Consider the following 16,262-nt stretch of genomic DNA (forward strand, 5'->3'; position numbering starts at 1 on the left):
CGCCCCCATGATTATGGATGCACAATAAGTGCCTCTTCCCGTTTCATATCTACTTCTCTCTCTACAGACCGCCTGTACGCAGTTTTGTGCAAAGGAACATCGCTGTGTATTATGTGTCTTAGTAAGTATTGCCTTTTCTTTTTTCTGTGCAGCTGCCAGGTGTCCGTGGATGTCTGAAGTGACCCTGAGGTTTTATCCCAAACTATCCTCCTCACTGCTCTACCAGCAGTTGGAAAGTGTCATTGTGTTTCTGGGAGGAAGTGCCACTGAATTCACTGGGCCTTACTTTTTAAATTTTATAATTTTTATTGATTTTAACTACAAAAAGAAGAAGCAGAAGCGTAGATACATAAAAGCGGGAAAGGTAGGGTTGCCAATCCCCAGGTGGGGGCAGGGGATCCCCTGGTTTGGAGACCCTCCCCCCGCTTTAGGGTCGTCAGAAAGCGGGGGGAGGGAAGGGAAGGGAAATGTCTGCTGGGAACTCTATTATTCCCTTTGGAGATTTATTCCCATAGAAAATCATGGAGAATTGATCTGTGGGTATCTGGGGCTCTCGGGGCGCTGTTTTTTGAGGTAGAGGCACCAAATTTTCAGTATAGCATCTAGTGCCTCTCCCCAAAATATCCCCCAAGTTTCAAAATGATTGGACCAGGGGGTCCAGTTCTATGAGCCCCAAAAGAAGGTGCCCCTATCCATTATTTCCTATGGAAGGAAGGCATTGAAAAGGTGTGCCGTCCCTTTAAATGTGATAGCCAGAACTCCCTTTGGAGTTCAATTATGCTTGTCACAGCCTTGATCTTGGCTCCACCCCTAATGTCTCCTGGCTCCACCCCCAAAGTCCCCAGGTATTTCTTAAATTGGACTTGGCAACCCTAGGGAAAGGGCATGTACAGAATGGGAAAAACAGAAACAAAGAAAAATACAAATATATCAGTTATAATTCTACCTCCAAATAAAATACCCAATTCGTTCTACCTGCAAGTATGAAGTTCTCCATATATTTTACCATCTTTGTCTTTTATTATACATTTTTTTTTTACTGAACTATTACTTGCAATACAAGTCTAAACAATTCTTCTTCAACACAAATAAGTATAAAAAAAATCAGAGCAAGCACAAAGATTGTGGCAAGAGCAGTGGTGGTAGGCAGGGGCAGCTCTGCTTAGATGGAACGTTTAGAGAAAAAGCAACAAGGACTAATGTTCTCATTGAGGCATAGGGGGCAGTACTAAGGACTGGTGTGCCACGGCATCTAAGGGACCCTATATGCTGCGGATACACATGCTGCGGGTCACTTAGCTAGTAGAGGACCCAGAAGTTTCCATAGGCTAGGTTTTTCTGCATTTGAAATCGCATCTTTGTATTTGGGAGGATAGAAGTGCTTTGATGTGAGATTTCAGTATGATTCAAAAAAAATCATCTCTCTTCCTTCCTCCAGTGCTGTATTCCTGGTCACTTATCTGGTGCTGGTGTGCTGTGAAGGCCCACGGTGAGTACGCTTACCAACTTGTGGCGCCAGATGCCAAGGGCAAGTGACTGGGTTGGCTGCATGTGGCAGTCATGCAATCTGGAAATGCTGCTATACTATACATAACCACCGCCAGGATACCCCTTTCTTTGATCCCTTGCAGGTGGGTAGCTGCCAGGGGTATAAGGTCACAGCATGGCTTTGGAAATGTGAGGGGCATGGAGGGGCTTTGATGGAAATTAAAGTTATAAAAAAGTTCCTTTTTGGGCCGTGGGAATGAGTCAAGGGCTGGACCTACCATGAAGCAACAAGCAGCAGCAATGCTGTTTTTCTGCTTCTTATCTCTGTCATTTTTTTTTTTTTTAACGGTGAGTCATCCTAGAATGGGGAGGGGGATGTCATTTTGACTTGGTGTTTCTGGTGGCAAATGGTCAGCTAACACTTGGGAGAATCTGTTCATAACACATTCCATAATGACACCCCTCTGAACTGTTCTTATTGGCTTCAGGAGACGTTTTCCATGGAACCTCATCCTTCTGTCTGTCTTTGTAAGTAAACGTTTTGCTGTGGGACTTGGGCTGAGAGTAATGCAATCATATAAAACTTACTGTGATATGGCAAGAAATAATTTGAATGAACACCAAGCAGCTAGAGAGTGTACTTTAGCTGTTTGGATCTCTTTTAAAAATGTAGAAAAATTGCCAGAACTCAAAACAATCTGTGTTAAACTATCTGCCATGCCTAGACATTTATATTTGCCACACCTAGAAATTTATATTCCGCCCTCCACAAGTGATTTGTTTGTCAGACTATTTTGCTTATGTCAAATTCATTAGCTGTTTTTATGACATATCCAGTCTAGATCTAGGGACAATATGTGTGGTTATGAACTTATCCGTCCCTTTTTCTAGTGAGTAATATGACATTTGGCAGAAATTTATTTCTGTGCTAAAGATGGGGCTGTTCAGTCAGTATTTCCTGTTTGGAGGTAATGTCTTTTAACAGTAATAGGCTACAGTGATACACTCTAAATAATACACTTTCAAACCACTTTCAGTCCAACTTTCCAACTAGATTTTACTGTGTGAACTTGCAAACTCTAGCTGGAAAGTGCACTGAAAATGCATTATTTATTGCAGGGGTGTCAGCCTCATTGTTATTTGGGCCAGATCTGACACAAATGGGACTTTGTGGGGCAGGGCCATGTATGTCATAGAATGCAATGCCAGGTGTAGTGAAGACAAAAACTTTATAAAGGACACAGTCAAGAAGAAGAAGATACTGGATTTCTATCCCGCCCTCCACTCCGAAGAGTCTCAGAGCGGCTCACAATCTCCTTTACCTTCCTCCCCCACAACAAACACCCTGTGAGGTGGGTGGGGCTGGAGAGGGCTCTCACAGCAGATGCCCTTTCAAGGAGAGAGGCTCAGAGTGGCCTACAATCTCCTTTCCCTTCCTCCCCCACGACACCCTGTGAGGTAGATGAAGATATTGGATTTATATCCCGCCCTCCACTCCGAAGAGTCTCAGAGCGGCTCACAATCTCCTTTACCTTCCTCCCCCACAACAAACACCCTGTGAGGTGGGTGGGGCTGGAGAGGGCTCTCACAGCAGCTGCCCTTTCGAGGACAACCTCTGCCAGAGCTATGGCTGACCCAAGGCCATGCCAGCAGGTGCAAGTGGAGGAGTGGGGGAATCAAACCCGGTTCTCCCAGATAAGAGTCCGCACACTTAACCACTACACCAAACCGGCTCTCCAAACACAAAGATACTATTTTTAAAACTTAAAATACAAACATGCTTGTAAAACTGCAATATCTTGTTTAAAATGGAAAGGTGAGAGAATAGTGGGATTTGGCAATGTAATTTTAAAACTAAACTTAAGCTGTTCGGCTGAATAGGCATTGAAGGGCATCGAAGATCATGACAATGATTGTGATGTGGTGGGAGACTGTAATCTTCTGGTCATTGTGTTAGGAGACAGTAATTTATAGGTCATAATTCTCGTCTGTTTATCTTTTCATGTAGACACTGGCCATGGGGTTCATGACAGGCACCATTGCTAGGTAATGTACAAGGGAAGTTGCTTCCCTTAATATTCTTTTGGCTTGCTCTTTATCAGTTAAACTTTTAGTTTCCAGTTAGAGGGGATATTCTGAATGTCTGTTCAGTGAGAGTCTTTATCGGGTTTGTATTAAGTAAGCCTCCACCTGTTAAAAAAAGGCAAAAAAGGTCCAGAAATTAAAATCCAGAAATGGTTAAATGGAACATAGTTTGAAAAAAGACCCTAGTTTTGTTTGCCGAAACAATTATTTTTCATTAAAGTTCTAACAGAAAACGCTTTTTTGATCAAACGCCGCTACTGGCGGTTTAACTTTTGAACACCGGCTTGATTGGCTAATGGCTCTGTATACAGTGGATGAAAGGGGACTAGTATGGCACATATTTCCACACTCAGATTCTTGTAAATTTAGTTCATTATATTTTTCTGGCAAGTTACAAAAGTCAGTGTGGTCAGAGACCCATTAGAGTGTTCTACTATAACTGAGGAGACTCAAGTTCAAATTCCTTTCCATCAAGCCTTCTGGGTAACCTTATTACCGACTATTTTTCCTCAGCCTATCTTACCTCACAGGTTGACTTTAAGGATAAAATGCAGGTTGAGAGCAGTGTTCCCTCTAAACTGAGTTAGTGTGAGCTAGCTCACAGGTTCTTAGCCTCCAACTCACGATTTTTTCTTAGCTCGGGAAGGATGACCCCAGATCCCACTACTTTATGCAGTAGCTCTCAACTTTAATGCCAGTAGCTCATGAAGTAGAATTTTTGCTCACAAGACTGCAGTTTAGAGGGAACGTTGGTTGAGAGATGCATGTATATTGCCTTGAACTCCTTGGAGAAAGGGTAGGATAACAAATGCACCCCAAATTATAATTTATTTATTTATTTGAGTTGTTTTGCTTAGGTTTTCTTCCTAAAGGAACTTAAAGCATCTTTATTTTTTTTTTAAAAAAGAGACATTATTCATATAAAAACATAAACAACAAAATAGCACAACAGCAGACAACCTATTGGTTTGGTCCTGGACTCCCATACTGGCTCTTCTGAAGGCCTGGGCTTTTGGTGTTGCCCTTCCACTTGGGCTCAAGGCTTTGTGCTTCTGTCTGCCCAAGCTTTATAGGTACCAGAATAGGAAGGGAGGTCCTCAGCAAGACAGTGCAGCTGCTAAAGATTCATTCCCTCCCTCAGCAACTAGCTTGAAGAGCCATTTTTAGTAGGGGCTCGAGGACTGTGGCCTCATGCTATACCTTTCCCCCATATATGCTGCTGCTTCTCCCTCCCTCCCTTTAGGTTCATAACTGGAAAACCAGGTAGTATCACAGTCCATAACTGTTATTTAATCAGCAATTCTGATACAGGCATGTGAGAGTCCTGCACATGCTATACAAACGTGCTGTGGTGCCTGTTGAGCAAAACCACTCTGGCCAAATGCAGCTTTCTCCATTGCATCATCTGTTGCTCTGTTTCTGTTTGAGAACTTATTTAATTCTTTGCTTTACAGTTACTATGCTCATTTTAGCCCTGTTCTAGTGTAAATTAGAAATGTGTGGATCATCCAGAAAGGAAACTCTCTCCACTCCTTGCTTTGTTGCCGAGGGTGTGTGGGGGAGTTTCTCCAGCTGCAGTCCTTACCGTACTTGCTGGAAAGAAAGTCCGATTACAGTCAGAGGGATTTTAAAATAACACCTTTCTTTTCGTGCTACTTTTGAAGTTACTAATGTTTATTTTCAGCACAGTAGTTAACCGTGTTAGTATTTGCATTGAGGAGCAGTCCAGTGACAAATACTTACGTTAAGTGCAACACGAAGGCATAAAGTCAGGATGACATAGGTTAGGATCATAAATTAAATTACTTGGCCGAAAATTCAAGTGAAATCTGTGTGACTTGCTAAAGTCAAAATTAATTCATTGCAGAAAGGGTAGTAACACAGAGACTAACGAATGCATTGAAAAGAGAGTAATGTTTGTCATGATGGTCAGGTGAAGCTCGGTGGAGGAAAGGAGGCCCTACCCATCTGATGCAGGTAGCAGAGGGAGGAGCACGGTGCCTCCTAGCTGTCCACTGCAGCCAAGGGTGCCTCTAATGCTGTAAATTCACAGTGTTGCAGTTTTGATTCTACAAACTACTGCTGGATTTTATTTCTTAAAAAAGAGGAAAAAGTGTGATGTTCTTCCAAACAAATGTGTTTGGGGTATTAAACAGTTCATGTTAGCTACCCAAGCAGGACTAATTCTGTTATTTTGTGACATATATATATATAAATCTTAGGGTGAAATAAACGTTCAAATCTTTGTTTGCAGCGTATACAGTACAAAAGCTGTTTTCCTTGCCATGATAATCACAGCCATCGTGGCCATAATCGTCACCATCTTCTGCTTCCAGACAAAGGTGAAGTACTCAAGATATATAATATCGCTTTCTTAAGTGTGTCAAAAATTTATTGGGGAATTTCTCATCCTTAAGTTCCTTGGAAAATTCTTAATAGATGAGGATGTCAGCCTTCTTGTACATTGTGCTGTTTGTACTCTCATCGCATAACTTTTGCAATTGTGTTGATTTTCTAATGTCCTATTCTGAAAGGCTTGGTTTTTAACTTACAAGTTAATAGTGCATGTGTCTACAAAGATAAGCCTGAAAGTGTGTGGGCAAATGTAACTTTGTGTGTGATTCTCAATATAGTGGAGTTGGCAAGGCCTTAAGTCTTCTGCAAGGATAGGTTGCAGTATACAATAGACTGGGTAATGTGCTGTCTGGATCTCTTCTCCTAACATTTTCCTAACATGTATGCCTTCCTTATTGGCAGGTGGATTTTACATCCTGTGCTGGCTTGTTCTGTGTGTTGGGCATCGTTGTCATGGTGACTGGGATTATCACAGCGATTGTTCTGTCCTTCAAATATGTAAGCAGCTAATGGAGAAAACTGGATCAATTCCAGTCCCAGGGTGTCTTTTGGAAGTGACAGTTTAGTCTTTCCTTATGGCTGTAACCAGGGCTGCCAAGACCCCGGTCTGGGAGGTTCCAAACCCACCAGCCCACATTGGGCCGGTAGGGGGAACCTCCCCCAACTTCATTGGTGTGATGACGTTATCCAGAAGTGATGTCACTGTACTGGCAACATCACGTGGCAGCCACTCTAGGTGTTTCTGGGGAAACACTATGGTTTTCCAGGACACTCTAGCCATTTGGGTGGGAAAACTCCGTGGTACAATAATGCTGGGGATTTGGCAACCCTAGCATATGGGCATATTGAACTCTGTGTCACTGAATCTGATGGCCACAGCAGAATGTGTCTTCTTCCCTAGTATTATTTAAAAGAATAATGTGTATAACCAACTGTCTGCCCCAGTGTTAGTTCAGTTAGGATTGGGAGGTTGTAGAGGGCCAATACCCTGCTGGCTTTCCTTTCTAAATCATTTAATCTCTACATCCCTCTGAATGTCTCCTGTTATTTGCATTTAATGTCTGGGCATTGTTCCTTTTAACGCCAGGTTAATCAGCTGAGGAAGCCAGATAAAGCAAGGCACAACTCATTGATTTCTCTTCTCTGTTGCAGGTTTACTGGCTCCACATGCTGTACGCAGCTATTGGTGCAATAGCTTTCACCCTGGTTAGTAAAGCATTACTTTCTTGCTGGAACATTTTGTGGAAGAATGTGTGTTTCACAGGCTCATTTAGAGCTGTTGCCTGTCCGATCACAAGGACTCAAGGCAAGCCGTAGGACAGGACTGTAGAACAAGTGGAAGGCTTTGCCATTATCTTGTTAGCTTTGTGCTCTGTTCTCCTTTGTTCATCACTTTCTCTCGCCTTCGCTCCACTTTTGCATCCCTCCCTGTCTTTCAGAACAGGCTGGCAGCTTTTGCTTTCCCTGAAAGTTGAATGTTCACCCCCACCTTTCCAACCTAAGAGCTCTTTTCTTTAAAATTAGAAGGACAAGTAAATGCCCCGTGCATAGCCTGGATACAGGCTGTGTGTAGGATGCTCTTTGCCTCTCAACCAGCAGTTAAAGGGTCGTTGGTTTGTTGTGGTGTGCTGTCATAGTGCATAAACACAGGGCAGAGCTATGGCAGCTGCACATATATCTCTGTTCTTGCAATACTAGAGCATTTGCTTTGCCAGTTGAAGGCAATTTTAACTCGCACAGTTGATTGGGAACCCTTTGATGATAAATAACAAAACTAACAAAAGAGTCTTTGGTTTCATTCCAAATGGTGAAGATATTGTCCAAGAATTTTTTATTAAAACAAATAAAGGAAGTGGTGTTAATTTGGTCAGTGGTTATTTAGAACTGTACGAAACCATGAAGGTGTATATGCCCGAAGTAATACTGGGATATTGAAAGCAAAAAATGAAGTGACAATTGAATTTAGATATATGAGATTATGATGATTTAGGAAAGCTGAAGAGATGGGGGAGGGATATTGACCATGGGTGTTCAGAAGTGTGGGTGAAACTGATACCTCTTCTTTACTATCTTCATCTATGCTTGCTACATGGATTAATTCAAGTTAGTCTAGTTTTCCAAATGTCCATGAGATTTAATTCTTACTTCAGTTTAATGTCATACCTGGCCTCATTTCATTAATACATCCAGAAATGCACTTAGATTTATTATAGGTCATTTCAAATTTAATTGTGCTATGTATGTTACATGAGCCCTGTGGCACAGAGTAGTAAGCTGCAGTACTGCAGTCCGAGCTCTGCTCATGACCTGAGTTCGATCCCGGTGGAAGCTGGGTTCAGGTAGCTAGTTCAAGGTTCACTTAGCCTTCCATCCTTCTGAGTTCAATAAAATGAGTACCCAGCTTGCTGGGGGTAAAGTGTAGATGACTGGGGAAAGCAATGGCAAACCACCCTGTAAAAAGTCTGCCATGAAAATGTTGTGATGCGATGTCACCCCAGAGTCAGAAAAAACTGGTGCTTGCACAGGGGACTACCTTTTTTTTAATGTTATTAATGAATTGTCCAAAATTAACAAGAGTCTTTGGTTTCATTCCAAATGGTAAAGATATTGTCCAAGAATCTTTTATTAAAATGACCCATAGTTTTGGATTGTAGATCTGTTTTATAACCCAGTATTTGGATCTTTTTTTCTCAAGCCCTTGGTTCAGACAACTGGCTCTTATTTAAGAGATATTATGGTTTTTCTAAACCACACAAACAATATTATAATTACATGCAGAGGAGTTTTTCTGGCACTCTGGATGTGGTTTCCCTTTACGCCAAAATTCCACAAGATGAGGCTCTGGATGTACTATGGGAGGTATTAGAGCAAAGAGATCAGCGCTCTAATCCCCCAACATCTTTTCTATGTCACATTGTAGAGTTATGTTTAAAGATTTTTTTTTTCCAGTTCCAAGGAGAATTTTTCTGGCAAATCTCAGGCACAGCTATGGCATGCAAATACGCACCAGAATTGGCTGATCTGTTTATGGATAGATTGGAAAAGAAGTATAGCCTTCATGACAGCAACGTCTATTGAAAATACATTATTTTTAATTAAAGATTCCTGGATGGTATCTTTATGTTTTGGAATGGCGCCAAAGAATCCCTTGTTAATTTTGGCCAATTCCTTAATAATATACATAGTTCATTTCATTAATATTCATAAACACATTAACTTATGAAATTTGTTGTTTGGAATATTCGGAGTTGTGGGTTTTTTTCAGATTGACATACAAAGGACTTTTATGTTTTCTCTGGTTCACTTGGCTTCATTATTTGCTGAAGGGGGATTTGTAACTTGAAACATTTCATAATTTCTTTAGCATTAAAGGGATGGTGCTTATAAGGAAGAGAAAACCCAGAAGTATACGGAGAACTGACAGGGAAACAGTTGCCTAAACCCTGTTTAATAATAATAATAATAATAATAATAATAATAATAATAATAATAATAATAATAAATTTTATTTTTATATCCCGCCCTCCCCCACCAAAAGGCGGGCTCAGGGCGGCTCACAGACATGACTACGTCATGATTCAATTAAAAGCAGATAAACATTATAAGTACAATACAATTACATATATAGATTAAAATACATAAAAATAGGTGCTATAATTTCTGGTGTCACAATTACATATTAACAGCTTCAGTTACAACATAAGATGGCTAGAGTTAGAATGATTTTATCAAGTTAGTCTGGTCCTAATTCAAATGCGAGTTGGAAAAGAGAGGTTTTGCAAGCCCTGCGGAACTGGTTCAGGTCCCGCAGGGCTCGCACCCCCTCTGGGAGTTGATTCCACCAGCGCGGGGCCACTAATGAGAAGGCTTGCTCCCGAGTTATCTTCATTCTAGCCTCTCTTGGCCCAGGGATTTGTAGGAGGTTTTGGGAGCTAGATCTTAACGCTCTCCTGGGGATATATGGGGAGAGGCGGTCCCTGAGGTAGGCAGGTCCTCGGCCATATAGGGCTTTAAAGGTAATAACCAGCACCTTATACCGAACGCGGTAGACGACCGGTAGCCAATGCAGATCCCGCAGCACCGGCCGCACATGTTCCCACCTAGGTAGTCCCATCAACAGCCTGGCCGCTGCGTTCTGCACTACCTGAAGTCTTCGCGTTCGGCACAAGGGCAGCCCCATGTAGAGGGCATTGCAGTAGTCTAGTCTTGAGGTGACCGTTGCGTGGATCACAGTTGCTAGGTCGTCGCGTTCCAGGAAGGGAGCCAACTGCCTCGCCCTCTTGAGATAGAAGAAGGCGGATCTTGCGGTGGTAGCTATCTGGGCCTCCATCGATAGCGAGGATTCCAGTAGCACCCCCAGGCTCTTGACCTTGCGCACTGGTGTCAGTGGCGCACCGTCAAAAGCTGGCAGAGTAATCTCCCCCCCCGGTCCGTCCCGACCCACGCAAAGGACCTCAGTCTTCGTTGGATTCAACTTCAGCCCGCTCAGCCTGAGCCAGTCAGCCACGGCCTGTAACGCCCGGTCCAAATTTGTAGGGACATCACCAGTCCGGCCTTCCATCAATAGATAGAGCTGGGTATCATCAGCGTACTGATGACAACCAACCCCATACCTCCGGGCAAGCTGGGCAAGGGGGCGCATAAAGATGTTAAACAATGTCGGGGAGAGAACTGCCCCCTGAGGCACCCCACAATGAAGCGGGTGTCTCTGAGACAGCTTCCCCCCAATTGCCACCCTTTGTCCCCGATTTTCAAGGAAGGAGGAGAGCCATTGTAAGGCTAGCCCCCGAATTCCTGCGTCGGCGAGGCGGCGGGTCAGCAGCCGGTGGTTGACCATGTCGAACGCCGCCGACAGGTCGAGCAGCAGCAATACCGCCGAGCCGCCCCGATCCAGTTGCCGCCGGAGGTCATCTATGAGGGCGACCAAGACTGTTTCCGTCCCATGGCCCGGGCGAAAGCCGGACTGGCATGGGTCCAAGGTGGAAGCGTCTTCCAGAAAATCCTGTAACTGCAACGCCACAGCCCTCTCTATAATTTTGCCCAAAAAGGGCAAATTTGAGACCGGCCGGTAATGTGCCAATACGGCCGGGTCTGATGTAGCTTTTTTCAAGAGAGGGCGGACCACTGCCTCTTTCAGGGATGTTGGGAAAACACCCTCCGAAAGAGATCGATTTATAATGTCCCGTATAGGACATTTCAATTCCTCCTGGCAGGCCTTAATTAACCAGGAGGGACATGGGTCCAGATCACAAGTTGTGGATCGTGCAGTGCCAAGAATTCTGTCAACTTCCTCCAAGCTGAGCGGGTTTAACAGGAGTAAATGTAGTGAGAGACAAGGTGGAACCTTGGGAGCCAAAGGAAGAAAACTATTGGTTGGACTTGGGGTCACTTTGTATATAACAGAGTTACTGTAGACTTATGACTACCATTATACATGTTCAGGGGAGCAGAGATGGGCCTTTGATTTCTAGCTTTCACATCCAATGGATAGTAAATTAAAACAAAGTGTGCTTCCTCCTCACATTGCAGTTCTTTAACAGATGAACTAGCCCTCCAAGCCTAGATTCTGGTGTGTGCTTTATTATTGGATAATCTTTGGAAACACATGACTAGCTGCTTTCTCATGGCTTCCCCCCCCCCTTTTTTTGCAGTTTCTCGCATATGATACCCAGTTGGTGTTGGGCAACAGAAAACACACTATCAGCCCTGAGGAATATGTCTACGGAGCCCTCAAGATATACACGGACATAGTCTACATCTTTACTTTCCTTTTGCAGATTATAGGCAGCAGAGATTAGGATGTTGAAGCCATCCCCAGAGGTTCAGAGGAACACCTTTCTTTCTGAACTTAATATTCTGCTGCTGTGCTCTTGCCTCCAGCGCGTTTATAAAAGCTACTAGTGGATTCGTATAGCGGACAGAGATTCAAAAAGTGGACAGCTATAAATGGGAGGCTGCAGATTCTGTACAGTGTGGGCATTGACCATAATTCATAAAATGTCTGCATTCTCTTGTTTCCATATGCCAGACCTAGGCTGCATTTAGTGCCCTGTATACATTAATGCAGTGTGTGTGTGTGTGTGTGTGCGTTACCACCTTGGTGTGATGCATCATAGTCCTTTCAGTGTATCTTGTATTTTTGTCAGCATACTTAACCGATATTTAGACAGTTCTTCCAAATAGAAATTCCCCTAAATCCACATCATGTGCATAAATAAAATTTATATTTTTTAATAAAGTGATCTTCCATGGAAGATGGAGTGGCCGGGAACTGCATTAGTTTGTTTTGGTATGACACTAAGACTTGATCCTTAGAACATTTTCTTGGGAGTAAGCTCCACTGAATGCACATGAGAAGAAGAAGATGATATTGGATTTATACCCCGCCCTCCACTCTAAATCTCAGAGCGGCTCACAATCTCCTTTACCTTCCTCCCCCACAACAGACACCCTGTGAGGTGGGTGGGGCTGGAGAGGGCTCTCACAGCAGCTGCCCTTTCAAGGACAACCTCTGCCAGAGCTATGGCTGACTCAAGGCCATTCCAGCAGGTGCAAGTGGAGGAGTGGGGAATCAAACCCGGTTCTCCCAGATAAGAGTTCGCACACTTAACCACTACCCCAAACTGGCTTCTGAGCAGGCGTTCTAGGATTGCTCTCTAAAGCTACAGACTTGACTTTGGAGTAAATAACACTGAATTAATTGTTGACTTCTGTGTAAAACAGTTTGGATCAGGTTGTATGGAAAGGTATTTCTTTATTATATTTATTTAAAACATTTCTGTACTGCCTTTCTACACTTATAGGGGGCAAACATAGAAACATGACAACATTTGAACGTTAAAACAGCATTTAAAATTGTATATAAAATAATTCAGTAAAACCAAAGACTCAACACTCAAAGCAGTTTACACAGAGTAAACAATAAACAAGTGCCCACCACAGTCTCAGCAGATTTTGCGTTTGGAATCCTAACCCCACCCCTCAGACCATTCTAGAATGCATGAGCTCCCATAGGTGGATCATTTAAATTATTTCCATTGTGGGGTGTCAGCATTATGCTCATCCTTATCTTGAGTAGGTAGTGGTCAGACTATGCTTCAGGCTGAATCTCCAACACCAAAACAAGAACTATGAACATATGAAGCTGCCTTATACTGAATCAGACCTTTGGTCCATCAAAGTCAGTATTGTCTTCTCAGACTGGCAGCGGCTCTCCAGGGTCTCAAGCTGAGGCTTTTCATACCTATTTGCCTGGACCCTTTTTTGGAGATGCCAGGGATTGAACCTGGGACCTTCTGCTTCCCAAGCAGATGCTCTACCACTGAGCCACCGTCCCTCCCTTCTAACTCCCTTCAAAGTATCAGTGCAAATGATTCAATCCAAGGTGTGACATCTTTCATCTGTTGGACCTGTCACAATTTGAGAGTGGCCCAAGGCAACCAAAGAAGCTATAAAATCCTGAGCTTTCTGTCACAAGGAGTACTCATGAATGTTGAAATCATCCAGAATAATCATTCTGGGTGTCTCCAGCACAATATCTAAAAACACCTCTGCCAGCTCAGTGAGGAATTAGGTGTCTAACCAGCTTGAATGCCCAGTCTATCCCTAATCCCCAATGTAAGGCACAAACAATCAATGCCAGCTATAGGTTGTAGTGGGAGTCTGTGGAAGTTGAAGGATTCATGGAGCATATTAGCCATCCCTTCACCATAGCTCCCTATGCAGTGTTGGCAGAGGACCACGTAACAAGGTAGAGTTAGGTGGGAGAAGCACACACCACATTATTTTCTTCCAATTGTGTCAGTTATGCAAACCAAGTCCGTTGTTTTCCTTCTCCTAACACCTCAGAGACATGAGCAGTATTATGTCTCACTGCATTGGTATGGCATAGTACTAGTGAAGAGTTGGGGGAAATGGTGGCCTTCATTTAATCAACTCTTGGGATGCTATGGAGGTTACATAGGCAGCAAGCACGCTTGCCAAATACTGGCCATCGTTGATAAATCCCACCCCCTTATTTACCAGGTCCCATCTGCACTGAAATAGTGCATTCAGCAAACATCCTACTCCAGGTAAATATTGCCCCACAGCACCACATGCATCCTCCACATTTAACTTGCTGTTGTCTGGGAGAAGTCATACAGTGGCCCAGGACTATAGTCAATAGTGCTTAGATGTTAGTGTTGTCCAACAGGTGAATGCTGCATAGCTGAGCAGTAGTGCAGACGCTTTGCAGACAGAAAGAGTCCAGATTCAATCAGCATCTCCAGCTTTAGGATTTAAAGTAGCTATGCTGTGAAAGGTTTCTGTCTGAACCACTGGAAAGCTGTTTGCAGTCATACAATACTGGCTTAGAATGATTAATGTTCTAAGTCTATATAATACTACAAGATTCATGTGTTCATTTTTTCTAGATCAGGTACAGTATTGACTAGCTCATATACTTGATTCTGCTTTATGGTGCTACTTGGTAAAAGCACCATATGCCTACCCCCAAACCAAAACTGGTAACACAAGGATAAGAACCTCCCTCAAAACCCCTTATGTAGTCTTTATGTCATAAGCTGAGTAAGGATGTTCCACAGCAATTCCAGTGGCTTGAAGCTAAATCATAGCACTATGAAAGCCAAAGGTGAGCCAACTTCTAGGACACTATATCTTGTGTGAAATAAGGCTACATGCAGAGCCCGTTTGAGCTTCTTTAGAGGTCAGAATTGTCAGTTATTGCAACTTCTAGAACAGGGGTGGCCACATGTGGCTCTATCACACATATTGTGTGGCTCTTGAAGTCCCACCACCGTGGCTGGCTTGGAGAAGGCATTTGTGTCTTTAAATCTCTTCTCCCAGCCAAGCCAGCTGGCAGCTTGGAGAATGAATTTAAAGTTGCTTTCTTTCTACCTCTCTCTCCCCATCTATTTGCCTCCCCTCCCTTTCTTCTCTCAAATGTCTGATTGTTCGTGTTTTGCAGCTCTCAAACATCTGACCTCTTTTCTATGTGGCTCTTATGTTAAGCAAGTTTGGCCACCCTTGTTCTAGAATCTGGGCATGTAGCAGCTGTCTGCTATTAATTTCTTCTCCAATTATCAAGCATTTTTAGTCCATTTTATATTGAGAAGCAACATATTCCATTATGCGGGGTAGGCTGCATTGTGCAAGCAGCTATGGTTGTAGAATTGAACTATAGCTCTTCCCTGTGGGGAAATGTGGAAATACAAAATAACATGGATTATATTGCCCAGTTTAAAGGGTATCTCTGAAAAGGGTGTCAGATATGATCCCTGGAACATTATCATTGATACTGGGCTGTTAACAGAACCCAACCCCTCCAAAAGAAACATTCTGAAGTGGTACAGAAGTTTAACTAGTGGACAGCTGACCTTAGGAGCGGTTATTGTAGTGATCGCCCAGTCCAAAGATCAGTTGGTGCATAATACAGTCTGTGGCATGTTGATCCAATCCTCAACATGTGTATGAAAAAAGTGCTGGGATCTCACCATTTTTATGCCTCCAAAATAGCCTCCGGGTTGCTATGTCCAGCTATAGGACCTCTAGCCTCATTGATCTGGTTGGCATGTTGGCATTTTGAGAATGGAGTGGGTGCCTGTTGGCATTTTGAGAATGGAGTGGGTGCCTGCTAGGCATGTTGGCATTTTGAGAATGGAGTGGGTGCCTGCTAGGTCTTCCATGGCCATTGATGGGGGATGTGGTGTCGGGATGCCAGCTTCAGACTGAGAAACTCCTGGAGATGTGAGAATGAAGCTTGGGGAGGACAAGAACCACAGTGAGATACATTGCATAGGATCCACCCTCCAAAGCATTTATTTTCTCCCAGGGGACTGATTTCTGAAATCTGGAGATGAGCTGTAATTCAAGGAGATCGCCAGTCCCCACCTGGCATCTGGTATCCCTAGTGCCACCATTAAATGGCTACCAGGGGATTCTGTGGCCAATAACAAAATATTGGGAGGTTGCAAGCCAAACAGTCTCTTATGGTGGGGCTCCCTACTGATGCAAAGTTGATGACCCCTGACGTCTTCTGAAGCAATGAGATAGAAGAAAGATAGGTCTGGCTATTTGCTTTAGGAAAAAGTAATGGGTGCCAGCCATTTTGGGTACTCATGGGTGGTGGAGGGGGACAGGGAAAGAGGCGTCTAAATAAACAATACTCATGGGTGCTGCATGAACTTGCTGCCTTCGTGGGAAGGAACAGGGTTAACAGTTGGGATAATTCATTATCTGCAAGGAATACCAGAATGTGAATTCTTTGAAGGATGCATGGTTCAGTGCGCTCTTCCCATCTGGTGATACGCAAGAAATGAATTTGCTTAGTTAAG

The 16,262-nt window shown here is 43.4% G+C and overlaps 1 protein-coding gene across 4 annotated transcripts in view; it reads left to right on the forward strand.

Moving 5' to 3' along the window:
• The window catches only part of TMBIM1 (transmembrane BAX inhibitor motif containing 1), a 131,182-nt gene that overhangs the window by 65,485 nt on the left and 49,435 nt on the right, over positions 1 to 16,262 (forward strand). For all 4 annotated transcript variants that reach the window (XM_060263307.1, XM_060263305.1, XM_060263309.1 and 1 more), the window contains exons 5-12: positions 68 to 121; positions 1,439 to 1,489; positions 1,977 to 2,016; positions 3,497 to 3,534; positions 5,828 to 5,915; positions 6,331 to 6,426; positions 7,081 to 7,134; positions 11,580 to 12,199. In XM_060263307.1, coding sequence (XP_060119290.1) covers positions 68 to 121; positions 1,439 to 1,489; positions 1,977 to 2,016; positions 3,497 to 3,534; positions 5,828 to 5,915; positions 6,331 to 6,426; positions 7,081 to 7,134; positions 11,580 to 11,726 — 568 coding nt within the window. In that variant the 3' untranslated portion in view covers positions 11,727 to 12,199. Of the gene's footprint in view, positions 1 to 67; positions 122 to 1,438; positions 1,490 to 1,976; positions 2,017 to 3,496; positions 3,535 to 5,827; positions 5,916 to 6,330; positions 6,427 to 7,080; positions 7,135 to 11,579 lie in introns of those variants that run through there.

Source organism: Heteronotia binoei, chromosome 21 (genome assembly GCF_032191835.1).
Source record: "Heteronotia binoei isolate CCM8104 ecotype False Entrance Well chromosome 21, APGP_CSIRO_Hbin_v1, whole genome shotgun sequence".
Classification (NCBI taxonomy): Eukaryota; Metazoa; Chordata; class Lepidosauria; order Squamata; family Gekkonidae; genus Heteronotia; species Heteronotia binoei.